A 24,058-nucleotide genomic window follows, 5' to 3' on the forward strand; every position below is an offset into this window, starting at 1 on the left:
GACAGGAGAAGCTGGCCTAATTGCTTTTTAAGTCTTATTCTTGGAAGTAGCTAGGGCAACCTCTTTCAAGACCTGGATTTTCCCTATCCTTGTTCTGATCTCATTGTAGGCCACTTCTTTCAAGGCTGACTCCCAACCCTTCCCCTTCTCTGTTTGCGTCTTTCTCTTAAGATTCCTGAATGAATATATTTTTTTTTTTTTTTGCGGTACGCGGGCCTTTCACTGTTGTGGCCTCTCCCGTTGCGGAGCACAGGCTCCGGACGCGCGGGCTCAGCGGCCATGGCTCACGGGCCCAGCCGCTCCGCAGCATGTGGGATCTTCCCGGACCGGGACACGAACCCATGTCCCCTGCATCGGCAGGCGGACTCTCAACCACTGCGCCACCAGGGAAGCCCAATCATCTTTTTTTAAAATGACATTTGAAATTTTTTGTTTATTTAAAAAATAAAACTATGTATATCCATACTCTCCCTTTTTAAGGTCGTTTTCTCCCTTTCTTGAAGTGACCATTTCCAGAAGGCAGTGTTCTACTTCAAATAAAAATTAGAGTCTTTCAGAAATTGGGTGAGATTTGATGAAATATCTTGTAGAGTTTCTGTAATTCCCCAGTATTTTGTCTGCAGTATTTTAGCTGCTAGTGATCAGATGTTTTTAGTTGTACATTTTGTGTGGTTAGAATGTGCAATTTTCAAGAATAAGTCTGTGGTTTTTAACAGTAACAACTAGACTGATTCTGAAAAAGATAGATGTTTAGTTTTCTAACAATAAAACAAAAGCCATAAAAGGAGGAAATACTGATTTAAAATTTCATCTGCTTAATGTTTTTAAATAAAAATTATAAGTTATTTATAAAATTTCAAATTTAAATACCTGAATTTTATGAAATCAAATTTTTGTGGGTCTCTCTTTCAATTATATACAGGTTTATCTTATGATTTAAGGTTTCTATTTGCGTGACTTGTCTTAGAATGTCAAAGTAGACGTGATCATTCTCTGCTTTTCTAATCCTGTTAAAATTAATTTCCATGATGGAATCAGTAGGTGATGGATACTAAGTGATAAAAAACTGGAATTTTAAACATGACTCTTCTTCTTCAAAAGACTGTATGCTTTTAAGATAATGAACATTAAATTAAAATTAATTTTTATTATCTCCTTGAGATAGTGGAAATTCTTGAGAGATCATAAAACCAGGGTTGGAAATATTAGACTGTTACTCATAGTTAAGAACCCACTTCGAATCCTTAGAGCTCTATTCATTTGGGATTAGAATTCTAAAATTATAGACCTCCATTTCAGTATGACGTTAATGACAAAGACTAAAGAATGATTTATAAAATGAAATAGAACATAAACCAAAGCTTTAAGTCAGTGGGATGATTTGAATGCCTGATTTCTTGTGAAATTTGTGAGAGGAGAAAAGTGATAAATCAAACTTTTTTGAACAATGTTCCATGACCCTGTGTCATCCAAATCATTCCTCTGAAGAACTCTTCTAAGTATATAAGCAAAATTGTTAAAGGTTTAATGTTTCTTATAGCTAGCATGTTAATCTTAGACTAAATTTATGTTAGTTGAACTTTATTTTTATGTGTTATTTTGAATATAAATTTTCACCGTTTGAAATGATATTAATTTCTGTTTCACATTTTCCCTTTTTTTTTTTTGATGTGGACCATTTTTAAAAGTCTTTATTGAATTTGTTACAATACTTCTTTTGTTTTATGTTTTTGGTTTTTTTGGCCCCAAGACATGTGGGATCTTAGCTCCCCGACCAGGGGTTGAACCCACACCCCCTGCATTGGAAGGCGAAGTCTTAACCACTGGACCGCCAGGGACGTCCTCTCACATTTTCCCTTTTATGTTAAGTTAATCATATCTGGTTTTGTTGTTGCCAACTTCTTGGTTAGTAATGTAATCCCCAATTAAAACATAATTTTTTTTTTTTTGCGTTACGCGGGCCTCTCACTGTTGTGGCCTCTCCTGTTGCGGAGCACAGGCTCCGGACGCGTAGGCTCAGCGGCCATGGCTCACGGGCCCAGCCGCTCCGCGGCATGTGGGATCTTCCTGGACCGGGGCATGAACCCGCATCCCCTGCATCGGCAGGCGCACTCTCAACCACTGCGCCACCAGGGAAGCCCCAACGTCATTTTTTATGATGAAAAAAAAAAACCAAAGATTAACTTCATAATGTGATTTCTTGGATTATTTTTTCGAATAACTCTAACTTTTGGGGTCTGGTTAGATGGAGAACTTAACCATTTACCTTATTCTTCACATTCACTTTTGTATTCTATTTACCACCTACTCATTTTTAAAAATGATTTTTTTAGAATTAAATTATGGGGATGCATATATAATGAAAGGGCTTTTTTAAAAATGGAAATGGTATAAGACACTTTATCCAAATGTTAATTTTTATATGTTGGTAATTTTGAATTAGATACTTATTTTATTCTATAAGATTAGTAGAGTGTATAATTTAAGTGTTGATAAATTATAGGTGTGTGTTATGTGCATATGAGGGTTTAACATTTTATATGTTACTGAGTGTTTTAACTAGTTTATAAATGCTTTTTTAAAAGATGAAAATATCGCAGGATAGATTAGACAGCCACATTCCAGAAGGTTTATTTATAAAGCTAAACTTTTATTATGAGGGATCTACTGTAATGAAGATCCTGTAGGACAAAATGATTTCTAAATGCTCAGCTGATAGCTAGCTTATAAATTTCAGTATAATAATGAAATTGTGATCTGTTTTTAGAGCTCTTTAAAATGGGATTTAGCCCAGAGTTAAAAGTGGTTAAGGTTTATTCAGTGATTTCTGTGTGCCAGGCATTGAGCTATGTGCTTTATGTATATTATCATTTAATCTCCATTATAACTCTGTGAATTAAGTTATATATATATATATATATATACACGCATATATATGCATATATACGTGTGTGTGTGTGTGTGTGTGTGTGTGTGTGGGCAAAGCACAGAGATTAACTAACTTGGCCAAGGTCATACAGTTAATAAGTAGTTGAGTCAGAGTTTGAACCTTTTATTCTTCACCAAATTTTACTGTTTATGGTTAATAAATGTTTAAAATATACATTAAAGTATAAAAAGCTGAATTAAACCTTAGAGATAATACACCTGAACTAAGAGCTGAGACCCAGAATTGTAAGGTAACTTGACTGAAAGTTGTGCCAGTGCTGGGGCTATGACTTGGTTCTTCTGGCTTCTAGCCTAGTACTCTTTTTATGTGTAGACTCTACAGCTGTGGATTGTGGAATGGCTTAATTTCCCCCTTACCAGAGAGTGTATAGGACTAAATGCATTACCTTTATTATTTAACACAGTGACATTGCATCAGGTGGTATCTATCAATGGCTAAAAGTAAAATTTTCAAACAGTTTAAAATTTAGACCCCACATTTCCTTTGACTTAAATTTTTTGTAGGAAAAAATCAGTAAAGCAGTTTTAAAAAATTTTGTATATTTAAAAAAATTTTTGCTATTGTATGTGTGGGAACCCAGAAAGCAAATTCTTGTTTTAAATAAGGCAATTCAATTTTTTAAAAATAGATTTTATTTATTTATGGCCAAGTTGGGTCTTTGTTGCTGCGTGCGGGCTTTCTCTAGTGGCACCAAACGGGGGCTACTCTTTGTTGTGCGTGGGCTTCTCGTGGTGGCTTCTATTGTTGCGGAGCACGGGCTCGAGGCACGCGGACTTCACTAGTTGTGGTGCACGAGCTTATTTGCGCCGCGGTATGTGGGATCTTCCCAGACCAGGGCTCGAACCCATGTCCCCTGCATTGGCAGGCGGATTCTTAACCCCTGCGCCACCAGGGAAGCCCCAATTCAAATTTTTATATGTTTATTCTAAAAGCATTTGTTTTGAATTATAAACATATTATATTATAAATTTTTGAAGGCAAATACTGTGACTTATTTATCTTTGTTTTTTCCCTAGAACTTTGTACATTACCTTACATACAGAAAGCAATGAGTATGATTAGTTTGAATAGTTATTTTTTGAATGAATTAATCTATGACGAAGTACTATATCCAATTAATTTTTTCCTTTTAAGTTTCATTGATTAAAAAACCCAGAGAAATATAAACTAAAACTTATTTAAGATTATGTTGTATTATGGAATGTGAAGAATACATAACAGTTAAAGATTAATGTCACTTAGCATCTGAAAAATTCAGATTTGTTAAAATAGTACATTATGAGGCAATTATTCATTTTTACACAAGGATGCTTTTAAAAAACTATTTGTAATTTAATAATTTCAGACTTCTTCAAATATTAAGAGCTTAATAGAATCACCATTTTACTTATTAAATTTGGGTTCATTCAAGAAAGGACCAATTATGTAGAGTGAGTTAAATGTTTATGTTAAACTTATCAAATTTAAAAATTGAGCTTTTTACAGGAAAAATGATTAAGTATGTGTATATTTAATTTAATGAAATCCATTTTAATACTAGGTATCTTTATTTTATAGGAAGGAAAAGAGACATAACTTGCTGCCTTGTGTGGAGTCACATGATGATCAAAATTAGATCCAAGAATTTCTAAACCCCAAGTTTCACATTTCAGTATTTGGCTTTACTTAAAGTGACTCATAAAATTGACTGATATCTTTTGTCAGTACTTAAATGACAATTTACAGAAAGTCAGCTCTTCAACTTGATTGGCGACAACCCTTTTCAGCCAAAAAGTAAGTGTTGCTGCCACTACTGATACTAGTGTATGTGGCTTTTGTACCAATAACTTTGCATCACGAGAAAGGCTGAGAGGTAGGCACATTTCCTTAAAAACAAAAACACTTAAAATTGTTAAGGTAGCAAATGCTCACATAAAAACAAATAATGTGAATTAAAATATGAGTAAAGTAGAAATGAAATGATTTCTCTCTGTGCCTGGTGATCGCTACTATTATTAGTTTGGTATGCATAGTCATGTATGTTTCTTTTATGCATAGACAAAAATTAATTATTTCTAAAAAAATTGTAAAGCTGTTACGTATCTTCAAAAATTTTTTTCTCAACAATATATCCTGTATATATTGACAATGGCAGTACTGTGCTAAAAAGAGTAAGCAAGATCTTTGTCTTCTGCATGAGTTTGGTAGGGCTGCCATGACAAAGTATCATAGACTAGATGGCTTAAATGACAGAAGTTTATTTGCTCACAGTTCTGGAGCCTAGAAGTCTAAGATCAAGGTGTTGGTAGGGTTAGTTCCTTTTGAGGGTCCTGAGGGAAGGATCTGTTCCAGGCCTCTCTCCTTGGCTTATAGGTGGTCATCTGCTTCCTGTGTCTTCAGAGGGTCTTTCCTTAATACGTGTATCTGTGTCCTGATCTGCTATTCTTCTTTCTTTTTTAAAAATAATTAATTAATTTTGGCTGTGCCAGGTCTTAGTTGAGGCACATGGGATCTTAGTTGCAGCATATGGACTTCTTAGTTGTGGCATACATGTGGGATCTAGTTCCCTGACCAGGGATCAAACCTGGGCCCCCTGCATTGGGAGCGCAGAGTCTTACCCACTGGACCACCAGGGAAGTCCCCTGATCTGCTCTTCCTTTAAGGAAACTGGTCATAGTGAATTAGCGCCCACACACTGTCCCATTCATATATATATGTATGGTATATAGCTATATATACCCTCTTTATATATCTAGTTAAGCATCACTTGTATCCATCTCCATTGCTGTTACTTTAGTTTAGACCTTCAGTACTGTTTCTCTTTTTTCCCTCCTCCCCTCCTCTTACTCTTCCTTTTTCTCCTCCACCTCAGCTTAAAGTAATATATATATACATAGTTTTAAAAAATCAAACAATCTAAAAAGGCTTTAAGGGGTTTAACCTCAGTTTCTTGAAGAGTGCTTATGCACATATATATGTGTGCTGTCTATTGCATAGTCAGTTTTAACCATTTTCTAATGATGTTTATCATGAGGATTTATGCTTTCTTACAGCTACGCCTTCCTTCCCTCTAAGTATCTCCTAACATAAAAAATCAAATCCATATTTGATATTTTCATTATGATGACCATATAAATACTGTTCACTGACAAGCATGGTAATATGCTATTAATATGCCATTATATATAGAATAGCATATGAGAGGATACATTTCTTTTTATTTTTTTCTTTCTTCTGGTGTACCCAGCAATTAATACTTTTCATGTTTTTTTAATTTGCTAACTTGTATTGAAGTCTATAGCTAAATCTTCTCACACTCTCAAGAGCCTCTCAATTCAGGTTTTTATACTGTAAAACTTGTCAGGTAGTCTAAAAGTTTATACTTTAATCATCTTTTCTTTGGCCTCCTAGAGACATTACTCCTGAAGGTACTGTTCTCCTGAATTAGTCTGGACTGGTTGTTCTCTAGGCCTACTGAACTTCTGTTGTTCTGGGACTTTGTATTGTGATGAATGCCATGTTTTCTTCATCCTGTGTCTTCCTCTTTCTTGACTGAGTCTCATGTTTTGGTGGATTGTATAGTAGCTTCCTGAGAAAGGGTGCCTGGGAAGTAAATCTTGTGTGATGTTGCTGGTCCTTACTCTCACACTTGATGAAAAGTTTGAATTCTAAATTGAAAAATAATTCTGGTAAGAATTTTATAAGTATTACTTTACTGTCTTTTAGTTTCTATTCTTATTACTCTTGATCTTTTCTATATGATCTGTTTCTGCCCCCCAACCCCTACAGATCTGAGGATATTCTCTTTATCTTTTTTGTTCTGAAATTTGGTAATTATATGTCTTGGTATAACTTTTTTCTTGATTGTTGTACTGAGTATTAGTGGGATCTTTCAACCAAGAGATTTTTGTCTTCTGATCTAGGAAATTTTCTTACATTATTTCTTTGATAACCTACCCCCTGCTTTTTCTCTGTTCTCTTTCTATAAATTTTATTAGGTGAGTGTTGTACTTTTGAAATTGATTTTCTAACAACCTTGTGTTCTCTGTTTTGTTTATATATATACTTGTGTGTGTGTACGTATGTATGTATATATAAATTTTTTTTTTCTCTCGTAGTTCCACCTTTGAGGACATTTTGGTTTTTTTAACTGAATTTAAAAATTTGGCTATCGTATTTTTAGTTCTATTTTTGTTTCTGAACATTACTTTTTATAACATCCTTTTTTGTCTCATATCTCTAAAAATGCTAGTTATATTTTTTCTAGTATTTGTCTTGCTTTTTGCATTATCTCTTTTCCTTAGGACTCTTTATTTGTTTTATTGATTTTGGTCTGAAAGACGAGGTTTTCCGAAAATTTCTGGTGCTAATTGGTTGTCTATTACTGAGGCACTAAAATGCTTCCTAGGAGGTCTGTGCTTGGTCAGAACTTCTAGGGTGGTCATATTTACTGTATGTTCTTTGGTCTGTTTCTTCAGGTGGGAAATGTCTAATTTTCCCGGATTGGAATAAGCCTCACTTTGTTCTTTTATTTTAGCCTAGCACCTCATCCCTGCTTTGCTGTGTACCTGGCATTCCTGAATTTGATTCAGTTTTTCTGTTATATCTCCCACCTGTTGCCTCTTATTCTTAGTTTATCTGCCTTTTGTTAGTACATTTTTTTTTTTTGGATAATGGTTAGGTGCAATCTTTTTTTGTAGATACAATCATATTCTAGGCATATAACTGAAACTGACTTTGTTCCCAAATTTTCTGTCCACTGTAAAGAACTACTATCAACCATCATCCATCTGTCTATCTGTCTACCTATCATCTCTTTATCTAAATCTTACTAGTTTATATCTTAGAGAGTGAGCTCTGGGTTTCTCATTGTTGCTACCATGTACTAACTATAAATATCAATTCAGAAATTGCTATTAGGATTATTAAAGTAGATCTTAAATATCATACTATGTATTACAAAAAATGTATTTATTTTTCTTTTTGAAAATAAGGTTTGCTTCTCTCCTTTTGAAAATTAGATAAATCAAAAATGGCAGAACTCTTTATGGAATGTGAAGAAGAAGAGTTGGAACCATGGCAGAAGAAAGTAAAAGAGGTTGATGATGATGATGATGATGAGCCGATCTTTGTTGGAGAGATATCAAGTTCAAAACCAGCAATTTCAAGTGAGCATTTACTTTTAGTGAAGCCCAGTTTTGTAAGATACTGTTTCTAATAGAAAAACTTGTGAACTGTTTTATAGGTATTAAGTTCTTGTTCCTCTGTAGGGAGTTAGGGATGACAGATTGGGTGGGAGGTCAGTAAGAATTTCAGAGTCAGGGTTTTGACTGGGGACTTAAGGAAGGAGGTAAGAGGTTGAAATATCAGATGTGAGAAAAAGAAACGGACTAAGATTAGCTGGTGACACTGGAGGTCTTTTCATATTAGAAATCATAATTTTTAGTGGGGCCAGGTAAACCTATTTATATTTTTGTTCATTTTCTTTTTTTTTTTCCTCTTTTAAACTGAGAAACAGAAGAGTTTAGAATATTTTGCTTAAAATGTCAGAATACACTAAATAAGTTTGGGTTAGTCTCAGGTAGGGGTTCTTACATCTAAGCAACTGCCTCATTGCAGTGTCATCTATACATAGCTACAGAATATATAGGCAGTGAATGATTTCAGTTAGAGTAACTCGATTTGACATTGTTACAATGTTAAAGACAAACGACACTTGTCAAAACGTCCACTCAGAAATGTATAGAAGTACAGAGAAATAATGTACAAATTTCAGGAGAGAAAGAGAAAATAGATCCCTTTCCATTGCATTTACATGTTTATTTGCTTGTTTAAGCCAGGAGAATTTACCAAAGAATGTTACCAGCATACTAGTGTTTTCTTACCAAGTTAGTGCATAGAAGTGTAATTAAGAGACTACTTTTAAATTTTTTGAAGGCCTGGCTCTTCCTTCTGTTGCCTCTAAACTTGGAATGGCATTTTTAGTCAGTTTTATTAGAGGAAGAATAGCTTAACCAATTGAATTCTCAGTAGCATTTTTTTGTGGCAGATTGATAATAACTCCTAGAGGTTCTAAGTGGAGTGCCACTTCGATTATAAATTGAACTAGGCGTGATGGCATGCTTGTTGATGATAGTGGAACATAATTATATATTCTCTTAATTACTGTTTCTTGCCACTGTGATTATTTTATACTGGAATATTACCATATTGCAAAATTGTTACTCAAGTTCTCTTACTGAAAAGATGACAGTTAAGATTTAAGTTGAATTTATATTGATTGTAGATGACTGTTAACAGTATTCAACTGGAATAACATATATTTTAAAATAATTCTGTCAGAAGGGGATTGACCAGGAAGAATTTCTTTTGTGTACTCTTAAGATGCACAATTTAAATGATTTTATTGCTGTTTATGTATAAGCCATAAAATATTTTAACATATGGAGTATGAGCTAAATGTTTATATACAGTTGCCAGAAAGGAAGGTACAAACTTTCGTAGAATACAAACACCAAAAGGACTTTAGCAGTAGTTCTTTGATGGTTTGAGTAAATACTTAATCTTGAATTTCTGAGTGAAAATGGGGTCAAGTTGCTTGAGCAGATTTTTCTCCTTTAAGACATCTCTAGTACTTAGGTATAGAGCACTGCATTGCCATTTTCAGAAAACAGTCCTACTTTTATATGGCCCTTTACTTTATAGAATTATTTTATGGGAGCTGGTTCCTTTCTACTACGAGGGGAAAAAAGGAAATTTATATGAGGTATGGTGTTTGTGCTTTTACCTTTTTCTAACCAACAATTTCAGGCAATCCTTACTCTTCTAAATTTTAGTTTGATTACTGAAAAACCTGTAATTAGGAACTTTAAACTGCAATTAGGAACTTTAAACTGATCCTGAAAGTCATATTATGCTCTGACTTCTGGTATAGTGATAAATTTGAAGCCCCTTAAGTTGTAAGGTATTCTGGTAATGTTCATTGCAGTCTGTATTCTCTGATAGTTTCCCTTTCAGGACTCAGTAATGGTGCAGATAATCCAGTGAGATCCCTTATAATGATACTTCAGGGCTTATAAGGGTGTGAATTGGATATGGATGTTAGACAGGGTTTAATTTTGAGTAATAGGAACTTGAGTGTATGTATAGCCCTTTCATCACTCAAAGAAAGATATATACTTCAATTATAGTTGTATATGAATATATTTTTAGAAATTTTTTGCCAATTATATGACTGTTTCTTTGCCATGCAGAAGGTTTGACTTACATGTAGTCATATTTATCAATCTTTAACTTCTGGCTTTTGGATTTTGAATTACAGTTAGAAAGATTGTTCTTATTTTATAAGATAATTAAGATGCATAATCTTATTTCTTTAGTAGATAAAGATATATACGTTTAAAATTAACTATATTCATAAGTCAGCGTTAACTTGTATTCTCCTTCTAGGAATCTGTTTGTTTTCAGTGTATGATTTCTATTATCTTAATATATATATCATTCAAACAATGAATTTTAAAATAAATGTAATCTTTTATAGATATTTTGAATAGAGTAAACCCCAGCTCATATTCAAGGGGAATAAAGAATGGTGCGCTCAGCCGAGGTACAGTATTATTGTACTATTTTTGTTTTAAAGTGAAGTATTTTGACATCATTGATTATATAGAAATATATTCAATGTGTTGTATAATTTTAAAATACAGGTATTACTGCTGCATTCAAGCCTACAAGTCAACACTACACGAACCCAACATCAAATCCAGTGCCTGCCTCGCCAGTAAATTTTCATCCTGAATCTAGATCTTCAGATAGTTCTGTTATTGTTCAGCCTTTGTCTAAACCTGTAAGTGTTTCTGAAACTACACAGCCAGCTGAGGGATACATTGGATATTATTTATCAGTATCAACAATGCCTAGTTAAAATTCTGTACTACCATGGGTAATCATCTAATGGAATCATAATCAGCATCAGAAAATGTCACCTTCTCTATGATAGCTCAACTGGTACCCAAATAATAATTGCAGTAACAAACTACTCAGCCTGTTTTTAAATTAGGTAATATGCTTAAATTAAATAGGTACAGTATTGAAAACTGTGCTATCAAAACATGAATAAAAGTATAATTAGTAATGAATATTGCATAATGGCAAACTATTTCAGATTGTAAATTGGGCCAAATGTTCTTAGTTCTAAAAAAAAAAAAAAAAAAAATGTTCTTAGTTCTTAATTGGGAAAATTGCTAAGAGGCTACTGGAGCTTTTTATTCTGAAAACATACCGTCATAGTTTAGTTAGTTTAAATAACTCTTAACAGAAACTAATAGTTAATATTTACTGAGTTGTTAATATGTGCAAGGCTTTGTGCTAAATGCTGTACATGAATTAATTTCATTTAATTCTTAAATGTTCCTATGAAGTAGGCACTATTATTTTTCTCTGTTTTATAGTTGAGGAAACTGAGGCTCACAGTGAATTTAAATAATTAAATATTAAATTTAATAATTTAAATAATTCACTCAGGGTCACACAGCTGGCAAATGATAGATCTGGGATTTCAATCCAGACTAATCCATAGTTTATTTGTATTTGTATATACATGCATGTGTATTGTACGTAAATGTATACTTCTAAAAAAAAATGGAAGCATTGCCTTAGTGTGAAAGTTTTCAAAGTGTAGTCTTCAGTCCCCTGGGGTTCCTGTAAGACTCTTTTATAGGTTTTGGATCAACAGTATTGTCACAATAACACAAAGACACTTTTTTCACTGTGTTGTGTTTTCACTGTGTTGACATTTGCACCGATGATGCAAAAGCAGTGGTGGGTAAACTGCTGGTTCCTTAGTATGAATAGTAGTTTTTGTATTAGTCACCACCCTGCACTCACAATAAAAATTATTCCAGTCATACTGCGTTCCCTTGATGAAGAATTAAAACGTTATTAATTTTATTAACTCTCTACCCTTGGATACATGTGTCTTTTAAAATATTTTGTGTGATGAAATGGGTGGTGTGCATAAAGTATTACTGTGTCTGAGGTATGATTATCTTGAGGAAAAGCACTAGTGTGATTAAATTGTGAGCTAAACTACCCAGAAGACCATTTTTAACTTGAAAGGATGACTGACAAACCATGGTTTATACTACTATTAACTTAATGGTTTAAAAACACCTACTTTTATTATCTCACAGATTTTGTGGGTCAGGAGTCAGGTCATATCTTCATAGTCCCTAAAGGCTTCATTCAAGGTGTGGGCTCTGAGCTTGCAGTCTCATCTGAAGCTCTCAACTCAGGAAGTATCTGCTTCCAAGTTCTCATGCTTATTTGTACCATTCGGTTCCTTAAGGGTTGTCAGATTGAGAGTCTCAGAATTTTAGTGGCTTTTGGCTGGCTCCTTGCCAGGTGGGTCTTTCCAACATGGCTTCTTACTTCCTCGAAGCACACAAGGAAGAGAGAATCCTTAGCAGGATGGCATTACAGCCTTATGTAATGTAATCACATACAAAAAAATCATGTACATTCTGTCACTTTTGCTATATTCTGTCAGAAACAAGTCATGTGTCTTGTGCACACTCCAAGAGAGGGAATCACACAGGACATGAATACCAGGGCGTGGGGATCATGGAAGCTACTTTAAAGTCTGTCTGCCACACACGAGTTCTTCAGTCTTTGCTGTTTGGTAGACAGTTCCTCAAAATTGAACAAAGTGCACCTGCCACTTCAAGGAAAACAACTGGTGGTATTTCTTGCCACCGATGAAATTTGAGCTATCAAGCAAAGTTAGAATTTTGAACAACTTGAACCTGAACCTGCCATCATGATCTTGACAGCTTCCCAGTACGTAAAATCTTTTCTGGTGGGTGGCGGTATTAATAAATATGATTTTTTGATATTGTGTAATTTTTCAACATTTGGAAGATGTGCGTAATTCAAAGAAACCAATATTTTCTAAATAACTAATATATGATGTCATAAAATCATGCATGGATAAGATTCATTCAAAGTGCAAGATAAGGCTAATAGATTTTAATGTAACAAAGTTCAAAAAAGTCAGTGATAAGGAGTGAGATTCCACATTGCAACAAACCTTTAAGAGAATACCAACTGTCGGGCTTCCCTGGTGGCGCAGTGGTTGAGAGTCCGCCTGCTGATGCAGGGGACACGGGTTCGTGCCCCGGTCCGGGAAGATCCCACATGCCGCAGAGCGGCTGGGACTGTGAGCCATGGCCGCTGAGCCTGCGCGTCCACAACAGGAGAGGCCACAACAGTGAGAGGCCCGTGTACCGCAAAAAAAAAAGAAAATACCAACTGTTGAGTTTTGGTATTGTATCAAAGAAATATAACCCCATTTATTCTAATTTGCTATTAAAATATTCCCTTTTTCAACTATTAATTTTTATGAAGCCAGATTATATTCTTCAACCGAAACAACATATTTTAACAGAATGAAAGCCAAAGCAGGTATGAGAGTATAGCAGTTTTTGATTAATCTAGACATTAAAGAGATTTGCAGAAATGTAAAACAGTGCCACTATTTTCACTGATTTTTTGTGTTTGCTAGATAAGCCATTTTTTACAAAATGTTATTTATGTTAATCTGTAGTGGATTTATTATTGTTTAAAATGAAATTAATAAATATTTTTAAAATTTCTCTGTTTTAATCTCTAATATGGTAAATATCAGTAGATATAACCTACCTAAGTAAAAATTCTTTTGGGTCCTCAGTAATTTTTCAATGTGTAGAGGGGTTCTGAAACCAAGGAGTTAGAGTACTAAAACAAAAAGTTACCCAAAATGTGAAGATTCTTTGCTACTGGACTTGAATTAACTCAGTGGATTTTTTCATGCTTCATAAGCTATTTGGCATTGACCTTACAGAAATAGTAAATTTCCCCTAAAATGTTTGTTCTTTTTATAATAAGTGAAACAACTACCAAAGCACCTATAAATTTTCTTGCAAATATTCAATTTCAAAACCAGAATTGAATCCAGATATTTTTGGTATGACTAATCCATTTTTCCTTCACTTTATATCATATTACTATAAGGTAATCTACATATTTGTTACCACTAAAAATTGATATTTGAGGTGTATCTTTCATAGAAGACTTATTAAATTTAATTTACATGAAAAGAAAAATCTATGGCTAAATAAACTCTGCCCCCACTTATATTTTGAAGAGGTCATATATCATAAAAAATAAGAGTATCTTTGGGCAAATACCACGCCCCCCCAAATCTTTTCTGTAGTTTTAGCATTCTGAAATAATAATATTGATATGAGCCCTGGACTAGTAGTTTAAATAACTTAAGATTGAAGCAAGAGACTTGAATGCTGATTCTGCCTTGTTCTTAACTAAAGCATTGGCAAAACCTCTCTGAGCCTCATTTTCTTCATTTCTAAAATGAGAGATAATTTTACCCAGACTGCTGATTCTCAATCTTGGATCCTAAGATGGTAAGCTACCCAAAATGTAAAGATTCTTTGTTATTAGTGGAATCAAATTAACTTGGTAGGTTTCTCATGCGTATTGTAAGCTGTTTGGCATTTGGAAGGATAGAAAACCGGAAAAAGAAACTTTATTATTTAATTCAGTTTGATAGATAAAAATCTTTCCAACATTGGACCCAGGGGGAAAAAAAATAAAGTGAGGGGTGATATCTTTGGTATTATAAAAGTTAGAAACTAGAGCTTTTTCTAACTCAAAATGTTTTACTTCTGTGGGCATAGTTTTTAAATCAAAACACCTCAATTGATAGTTCCAGATCTTGGGGAGTTTTTAAAAGGCGAAATTTTGTCAGTTGGTCTGGGTGGATGGGTCTTGGAAGTAATACATTTTAAAAAGCTCTCCAGGTGATTCTAATGTGCACAGATAAGAATGACATATATTCTGGAATGAATTGAGGACGCTATGTAAGGAAATTATTTACTGTGAATTTTGGAAGCCACTGCTTTTAATTATAGTTTTTCATTTTATGTCATGTTTTGTATGTATGTGTATATTTACTTTTTCATGTAACATCTCTATACTTCAGTGTCTCTTTTAAATCTGTTTCAGGTAGTGGGGATATATTGTTATCATTTAAAAAGTCAGTGTGATATAGCTTAAGGGCATAGGCTTTGTAATTAGACCCAACTTCTAATTACAGCTCCATCAATAATAAGTGGGGCTGTATTAGGAACCTTGCATAACCACACCTAACCTTAGTTTACCTACTTATAAAATGGGGTATAAGGTCTTTGTGACAACTGCTTGATTTAATACATGCAGTGAACCGTGAAGTGCAAGTATATTTAAAATATGACTGTGGCTTGTGTTTTAGGTGTGAAGGGTGAATAACTTCAAGTTCAGAAGTGACTTGCCCAAGGTTTTGTAGCTAAATAAATGTGCGGATTTTCTGGATCCCAGTCTAGCACCCATTCTACCCTTACTGTTGTGTTTGATATCTTTCTGAAAAGTTTTAGGAGACTTTAAAAATTCCATGTTGGATAATTATTTTAACCAGTTACTGTTTTTTTTGTTGTTTTTAAAATTTATTTTTGGCTGCATTGGGTCTTCCCTGCTGCGCACAGGCTTTCTGTAGTTGTGGCGAGTGGGGGCTACTCTTTGTTGCGGTGCGCAGGCTTCTCCTTGTGGTGGCTTCTCTGGTTGTGGAGCACGGGCTCTAGGCACACAGGCTTCAGTGATTGCAGCACGCAGACTCAGTAGTTGTGGCTCGTGGGCTCTAGAGGGCAGGCTTAGTAGTTGTGGCGCATGGGCTTAGTTGCTTCGACAACATGTGGGGTATTCCCAGACCAGGGATCGAACCCATGTCCCCTGCGTTGGCAGGTGGATTCTCATCCACTGCACCACTCGGGAAGTCTACCAGGTATTGTTGAATAATGTGTGCCTGCTCTCTGAAACTGTGGTGCTTACATTAGCCAGAGTTATTTCCTAGGAAAGTGTTTAACAGTATTAACTTTGTACTTCTGTTAAAGAACTGTTTTAGAAAATGTAGGTGAATATTATCCATTTTTTTAAGTGTAAATATTTGAAGAAAATATCTTGAAGCAAGATTGTGCTTGGTTACAATTAAGTTAGATGGCATCACAGATTTTTTCTTTTTTAAATGTTGCACGTTAATAAGCCTCAAATGCAAATATCTGTTAGGCTTCAAATTCTTTGAGTGGCTTGGGTTACTTCGATACCCATTTCCATAACAACTTCTTTTTTTTTAAAACAGCAACAATCATTTATTTAGTCACAGATCTGCAATGCGTGCAGGGTGTGGTGAGGAAGGCTTATGTCTTTTTTAAATTAAGAAAAAAAATTTTATTGAGGTGTAGTTGACATACAGCATATTTGTTTCAGATGTACAGCATAATGATTCAATATTTGTATATATTGTGAAATGATCACCACAGTAAGTCTAGTTAAAGTCCGTCACCATACCTCGTTACAGAATTTTTTTCTTGTGATGAGAAATTTTAAGATCTCTCTTAGTAACTTTCACATATGCAGCACAGCATTATTAACTTTAGTCACCATGCTGAACTTCACATCCCCATAATTTATTTATTTTATAACTGGAAGCTTATTCACTTTGACTCCCTTCACCCATATTTTGTTTCTATAACTTCCCATGGACAAACTCATGTCAATAGAAAAGTTAGTAGTAAACCAAAATTCTTAAAACTTATTTGTCCCTTAATTTATAAGCACAAAATAAGCAAAACCTTCCCGTTTGTATTTTGAAATAATATGTATTTTGTTGGGAAAGTTTAGAAAGAGAGAAGTGTACATACTGTATTTTGATTTTTCCCCCCTTCAAACAGTGTAGATTATATCAGTCAGAACCAAACTATATACACAGATGCATATTTCTCTTTTTTCACTGAACATTCTACTAGGAATTTGTCACTGGATATTTCTCAAAAACATATTAGTGGCTGCATGGTAATCTTTTAATTTATTTAACCATTTTTCCATTGTTGGACATAAAGATTTTAATTTTTTGCTGTTAAAAATAATTCTCCAATAAACAGTTTCACTTCCTTACTATAAATTTTTAAAGTGGAATCGTTGGATGAAAGGATGTGAACTAATATAAAGCCTGTGATAGCTGCTGCCACAATTTTCATGTGGAAAAGTTATACCTAAATATAGCTTCTATGTTGCCAGTAGTATATGTTATTATTTTTTAATTGATAAATTTTAATTTTATTTCAAACTAATTTTAGACTTACAGGAAATATAATACAATATCCCTAATGCTGACATTTTACTTATCAAAACTAAATTGCAGACCTTATTTGAATTTTACTAGTTTTTCCATTAATGTCATTTTTCATTCCCAGCATCCTATTTAGGATCACACCTTAACAGTTTGTTATTTCTTCTTAGTCTCCTCGTATTTTTCTACAGTTACTTACTCTTTGTCTCTTATGACCTTGATACTTTCAAGAGAAGTGGCAATTATTTTGTGTTATGTAATTGCCATTGTCTTTACTTGCATTTCTTTGACTAGTAAGTTGGGAAAAAAGTTTTTTGTATGTATTGGTCATTTGTTTTTTGCTTTTGAAGTGCCTCAGTTTATGCCCTTTGCCAATTTTTCTCTTAAAGTGACTTTTTCCCTTTTGATCTTTAAGTCTTGTTAAATCTTAGAGCTTTTGCTTGTTATATATTATGACTCATAGAATGGTCCAAAATCACTCTAATGAGAGCTCACTCTGTACAATGATGGTCTTTTATAAATAGAATTGGGTTCTATTTTTGTGTATGTGTATCAGTATATTTAATATATAATAGTTTTGGAATACATATATATCCCTAAATTATATTGACCACATTTTATGATTATTTATATTAATATATGTGTGTGCTAACATATAAATTTATACTATCTTATATTTGACTATATTATGATTCATTTCATACTTTTCACTCTTGATATCTTCCTGTTAACTGGGACCACACTTTCTCCTGATGGAAGGGCTGAAACTTTCCTTGAGCTCCAAGCACTTCAGGAATGGAGCAGGTGTCCCAGATCAGTCCTATAAACAGCTTCCATTCTAAACCCTGTGTGCCTAGCTTTCTTGTTTGCTCACCCTGCTGACCTGGCAGTTTTGTATTTGCCCTAAGAGGTGGGAGATTGCCTGGCCCAGCATGGCTTTCCGTAGGGTGCTGGGAAGAGGGGGGACCCATTAGTTTTCTTTCTAAGACTTGGCTTATAAATTTTGCCAGTAAAGACGATCCCAAAACTCATATCATGTGATATGTTCATCCTTAACCCTGATGCACCATACTGCAGATTAATTCCCAGTATGTTTGCCCTGATATTTTTATCTGTGGGGTTTATAGAGGTATAGAAGCTTCTAAAATTGTACGTATGTCAGAATATTTACATATTTTTTCCTTGCTTTTACCCAAAGATTTTGGTAAGTTCTATTATTTGCTCTTTGATAGGAATCCTGCATTTTTAGTGACCCTCTGAAGTGTATCAGTCTTACTGATTTAAAATGGGTTTGTATGTTTCTTTTACCTTGAAAAAATATCAGGCTAGAATTTTCCCCCCATTTTAATTGACAAGTCAGGAACAAGCTTTCAGTTTTAGTAGATGATAATTTTGGCATAATAGTAATAATTGCCTTTGTGTTTTATAACTTATTAGTAATGGAGTCATCGAAGGTTATCCTTATAATATTGGCATACAGATAAATTTACCTTTATAAAAGCTTATGAAACAAAATAATTGTAATTATGTTGAATATATGTAATGTTCTTCCTTTGAAATATTTTAACAGGGTTATGTAACGAAGTCATCACGAGTTGTTTCTAATAATTCTTCAGAGTTACTGTTTGACTTGACCCAGGATACAGGATTACCACTTTACCAAGGAGGACCAACACTTTCTATAGCAGGTTGGTTTCAGCACTTTTTCAAAAAATTAGAAAAAGAAACTTGATGAATATGCATATGGAATTGACTTTCTGTTCTGAAGTCCATGCCTTCAAGTTAAGTTTTTCACATATTGTAAGGTGTAATGGCGCTAGTAGTTCTCGAATGCCTTTTTAGGTAGTTTTAAATGAAATCTTATTTACTAATAGAATATTTTATTTCTTCCTGTTAATTAAGTAGGCTAACCAACTTTGACCTTGTTCGCACTTGGCATTAAACATGGCCTGAAAAAGCTTTTATTTTTATTTTGTTATTTTAATTTTATTGGAGCAGAGTTGATTTACAATGTTGTGTTAGTTTCAGGTGTACAACAAAGTGATGTTATACATATACATATATTCATTCTTTTTTAGATTCTTTTCTCATATAGGTTATCACAGAATACTGAGTAGAGTTTCCTGTGCTATACAGTAGGTCCTTGTTGGTTATCTATCTGATATATAATAGTGTGTGTATGTTCATCCCAAGATCCTGATTTATCCCTCCCCACCACGTTTCCCTTTTGGTAACCATAAGTTTGTTTTCGATATCTGTAAGTCTGTTTCTGTTTTGTAAATAAGTTCATTTGTATCATTTTTTAAAATTAGATTCCACATATGAATGATATCATATGATATTTGTTCTTGTCTGACTTACTTCACTTAGTATGATAATCTCTAGGTCCATCCATGTTGCTGCAAATGGCATTATTTCATTCTTTTTATGGCTGAGTAATATTCCATCGTATATATGTACCACATCTTCTTTATCCATTCCTCTGTTGATGGACATTTAGGTTGCTTTCATGTCTTGGCTATTGTAAATAGAGCTGCAGTGAACATTGGGGTGCATGTATCTTTTCAAAGTATGGTTTTCTCCGGATATATGCCTAGGAGTGGGATTGCTGGATCATATGGTAACTCTTTTTTTATTTTTTTAAGGAACCTCCATACTGTTCTCCGTAATGGTTATACCAATTTACATTCCCATCAACAGTGTAGGAGTCTTCCCTTTTCTCCACACCCTTTCCAGCGTTCATTGTTTGTAAACTTTTTGACGATGGCCATTCTGACCGGTGTGGGTGATACCTCATTGTAGTTTTGATTTGCATTTCTCTGATAATTAGTGATGTTGAGGATCTTTTCATGTGCTTTTTAGCCATCTGTATGTCTTCTTTGGAGAAATGTCTATTTAGATCTTCTGCCCATTTTTTGATTGGGTTGTTTGGTTTTTTTGACATAGAGCTGCGTGAGCTGTTTGTACATTTTGGCAATTAATCCCTTGTTCGTTGCTTAGTTTGCAAATATTTTCTCCCATTCTGTGGGTTGTCTTTTCATTTTGTTTATGGTTTCCTTTGCTGTGCAGAACGTTTCAAATTTAATTAGGTCCCATTGTTTTGGTTTTTATTTTCATTACTCTAGGAGGTGGATCAAAAAAGATATTGCTGCAGTTTATGTCAAAGAGTGTTCTTCCTGTTTTCCTCTAAGAGTTTTATAGTGTCTGGCCTTACATTTAGGTCTTTGATCCATTTTGAGTTTATTTTTCTGTGTGATGTTAGAGAATGTTCTAATTTCATTCTTTTACATGTAGCTGTCCGGTTTTCCCAGCACCACTTATTGAAGAGTCTGTCTTTTCTCCATTGTATATTCTTGCCTCCTTTGTCATAGATTAATTGACAGTAGGTGCGTGGGTTTAGTTCTGGGCTTTCTATCCTGTTCCATTGATCTGTATTTCTGTTTTTGAGAAAAACCTTAAAATAATATCTATAAGTTAGAGAAGTCCTCTGATATCCTAAATACTCTGTTAAAAGGAATATTTATTATGTTCTATGACCACTAGTATGGAAAAGTGTATGGTTATAGTTAAATTCTCAATTAGGTTAGTGTGTTTCTATTCAAATAAATGATTTAGGTATAAAATATGATTACAGAGTGCTGTTATAAAGTGGCTGCACTAAATTTGTCTGTAGTCATTACTCAGTAAATGCCTGTTGAAGGAGTAATGAAATTTCCCTATTGAAGAAGTTACTTTTATTATATACTATTAACAAAGTTCTTCATTAACCAAAAATAAATTAGTGTGTTATGAAAGAATTTTATCTAATTGAAAATTCCTTGTACAGGCAGTTATGCTTTGTATACTAGCAATTTTGATATATTTCAGATATTTGACTAAATTGAGATTTGGGGGAATTTTTAGATTTTTCACTAATAAATTAGTGTGGAAAATTTACCAAATGCTTCCTGATTTTTTTAATAGTAATATCAGTACCTAAAATGTTTTTCCACTTAGATAATATTTAGTTGATATTCACTTCTTCGGGTATCACCTACAAATTTGTAAAAAACTAGTTAGTAAAATAGGTAAGAACCAAAAGAAACAAGGAGAAAAAATAATTGTCTTAAGTCTGGTTTTACAAAACACATGAACTTTATTTATAGAAAAAGTCTGAGTTCTTGAAACTTCTTGGGGCTAAGAACAGTGACTCCTGCTCTCCTTCTAAGTTTTTTTCTGCAGAGAGACTTTAGCCTGTAGATTTGAACTGCTATTCTTAAGATTTTTGTAGCCTTTAGCATGTCTTTACACTTCAGTTTTCTCATACTATTAAAATAGAGATTTTATTTTTCTTATTTAATGCATTCATTCTCCAGACCTTCAATCAGCCATTTGTAGATATAATTTTAATTCTTGCTCTATTTCAATTAGGGCTTTCTGAAGCCCAAATAAGATAAATAAAACGTGAAATGCATTATAAGCTTTAAAGGACTCTACAACAAATATTTGTTATGAATGGTAACAGGTGCAATATGTTCAATAGCATTAACTGATCAAGGTCAAGTGATCATGGATATTTGGAGAGAACTGGGTTTGAGTTTGATCTTGAATGAGAATAGGATTTTTACTGGCCAAGACAGAGGTGTTGAGTGTGGGAAACAATACAAGCCAAAGACAATAGAGATGTTCAAGGGTCAGAATTTAAAACTCTTAAATTCAGAGTAATTTTATTTCTTATGTTAAAAAAATACTTATAATAAAAGTCCAATGTACTGTCTAGGCTGTTATATAATCAGAATATTAATCCAAAATACCAGCACTCATTAGCTTTTCAGGTAACCTCAGCATCTCACAAGAATGCTACTGTGATTACACAGAATGTTTCCCGCGTTCCCATAGTATAGCCGTCAGTAATCACATGCTTTGAAGGTAGAAAAAAAAAATCATTTTTGTGTTATCTCAAAGGATGAAACAGAGGAGCCAACTATTGTAATACTCTTATTTTCCGGGCATATTTCTCCTTATTAAAAAGCGGACAGGTGAATCTATTACAATAATTTTTTCCCCTCTGAAGTAAGTTAAGATATAAAATATTTTATTAGTAAAGATAATAGCTGTTTTTTATTATTGAATGCTTTCTATGTACTAGATGTTGTGTTGGTTGCTTTTAAAAGTAAGTTAAGATATGAAATTTTTTTAGTAATGATAATAGCTTTCATTTATTATTGATTGCCTTGTTTGTACCAAATACTGTATTCGGTGTTTTAAATACAGTATCTTATTTGATCTTAAAAGTGCTGTGTTAAAGACACAGACCTACTAGAGAATGGACTTGAGGATATGGGGAGGGGGAAGGGTAAGCTGTGACAAAGCGAGAGAGAGGCATGGACATATATACACTACCAAACGTAAGGTAGATAGCTAGTGGGAAGCAGCCGCATAGCACAGGGAGATCAGCTCGGTGCTTTGTAACCGCCTGGAGGGGTGGGAGGGATAGGGAGGGTGGGAGGGAGGGAGACGAAAGAGGGAGGAGATATGGGAACATATGTATATATATATAACTGATTCATTTTGTTGTAAAACAGAAACTAACACACCATTGTAAAGCAATTATACTCCAATAAAGATGTTTAAAAAAAAAGCGCTGTGTAAAATAAGGTATTATAACTCTTACTTTATAAAAGAACAAACTGAGGCTCAGGGAAGTTAATTAAATAAGCCAAGAATACATAGCTGTCAGTGACAGAGCCTGGATTTGATCTTATCCTGTCTGGTTTAAAAGCCTGGAATATTTCTAGTGTATTTACTGCTTATACTTTTAGTGTACAGTTGGGAGCATTAGAATATGATGTGCAGTTTTAAAATCCTTGTTACCCAGCCTAGTTATAGCCTAAATATCCCCATTTCCCTTGCTATGGCTCTGAATAAGGCTAAAATCCTTTAGCAAAAAGGTTATAGTTTTCAAACTAAGACTTCATTTAGGAATGAAATTCCTGTAAAAACAAAATTTTATGCAAAAGTCTAATAAGTAAAATATAAAAGCAGAGTTTCTCTGTCAAACACACCCAGGGTATTCCCTAAGAGGAGCCCATTAAGCTCTGGGGAAGATAATTTGAAAACCATAGTATAATACTAACTCTATTATGAACCCTTTCACATGAATGAATGAATGAGGTTTTATCATTCAAGATTAGTAGTTTCCACTTTGTATGTAGGAATAAATGGGTAATATAACCTAAAGCCATCAGTAGACCACCTCTTAGTTAGGTGGACAAAGCTAACTTTTCATTAGACATTTTAAGTCATTAAATAAAAAGCTTATAAAGTGTCTCTCTAAATTTTTGGGTTTTTTTTTTTTAAAACAAACTCACGCACTTAAGCATCTAAAGTTAATTCATTTGTGGGAACCCTGGCATATTCTTTGTGCTTTAACTTTTTTTGTGTTTTTGCTTGCTCTGCCTTCTTTAATAATAGCTGTTTATATATTTCTTTATTTGAAATTATATTTAGTATTGCCTTACATAGAAAGGTATTTTATGAATAATTTGAATATATATAGTATGTAATAGATATTTATACAGTTTCTTTATATCCCCTAACATTTGATCACATCAATTTTTGTCATTATTTATTGTTACTTGTATGATGTGATAATTCAATTATATTACATTTAATTTCACTCCAAAGTATTTTTACTTAGTTGTAAGCAATGTTCTAAAGTCTTTAAAAATATTTTCTCACTATTTAAATCATTATAGGTATGAATGAAAGTTCATTTTTATCAAAACGTCCTTCTACTTCTGAAGTAAACAGTGTTAATCCAAAAAAGTCTAAACCCAGTGAAGGTGTTTCTGGAACAAATTCCTCAGCTGTATTTTCTTCAGTTAAATCTCTTTCAGTGACATCTCCCCAGGCTATGCCGTCAAAAGGTAAAT

General features: G+C 33.7%; 1 protein-coding gene across 13 annotated transcripts in view; it reads left to right on the forward strand.

Annotated features, from left to right (window-relative positions):
- Positions 1–24,058, forward strand: part of ZNF280D (zinc finger protein 280D) — a 131,097-nt gene that overhangs the window by 14,672 nt on the left and 92,367 nt on the right. For 9 of the 13 annotated variants that reach the window (XR_002645399.2, XR_016392092.1, XR_002645400.2 and 6 more), the window contains 6 exons: positions 4,508–4,723; positions 7,951–8,097; positions 10,470–10,535; positions 10,636–10,775; positions 18,715–18,832; positions 23,882–24,052. Coding sequence is in view for 1 of the 13 variants with exons in the window: in XM_022579570.2 (XP_022435278.1) it covers positions 7,962–8,097; positions 10,470–10,535; positions 10,636–10,775; positions 18,715–18,832; positions 23,882–24,052 (631 nt within the window). In the remaining 12 variants the exon portion in view is untranslated. The other 4 variants (XR_016392093.1, XR_016392094.1, XR_016392096.1 and 1 more) reach the window with 3 other exon arrangements.

Source organism: Delphinapterus leucas, chromosome 2, assembly GCF_059928025.1.
Source record: "Delphinapterus leucas isolate spDelLeu-1000000601 "Yukka" chromosome 2, BTC_Dleu_Yukka2, whole genome shotgun sequence".
Lineage (NCBI taxonomy): Eukaryota > Metazoa > Chordata > Mammalia > Artiodactyla > Monodontidae > Delphinapterus > Delphinapterus leucas.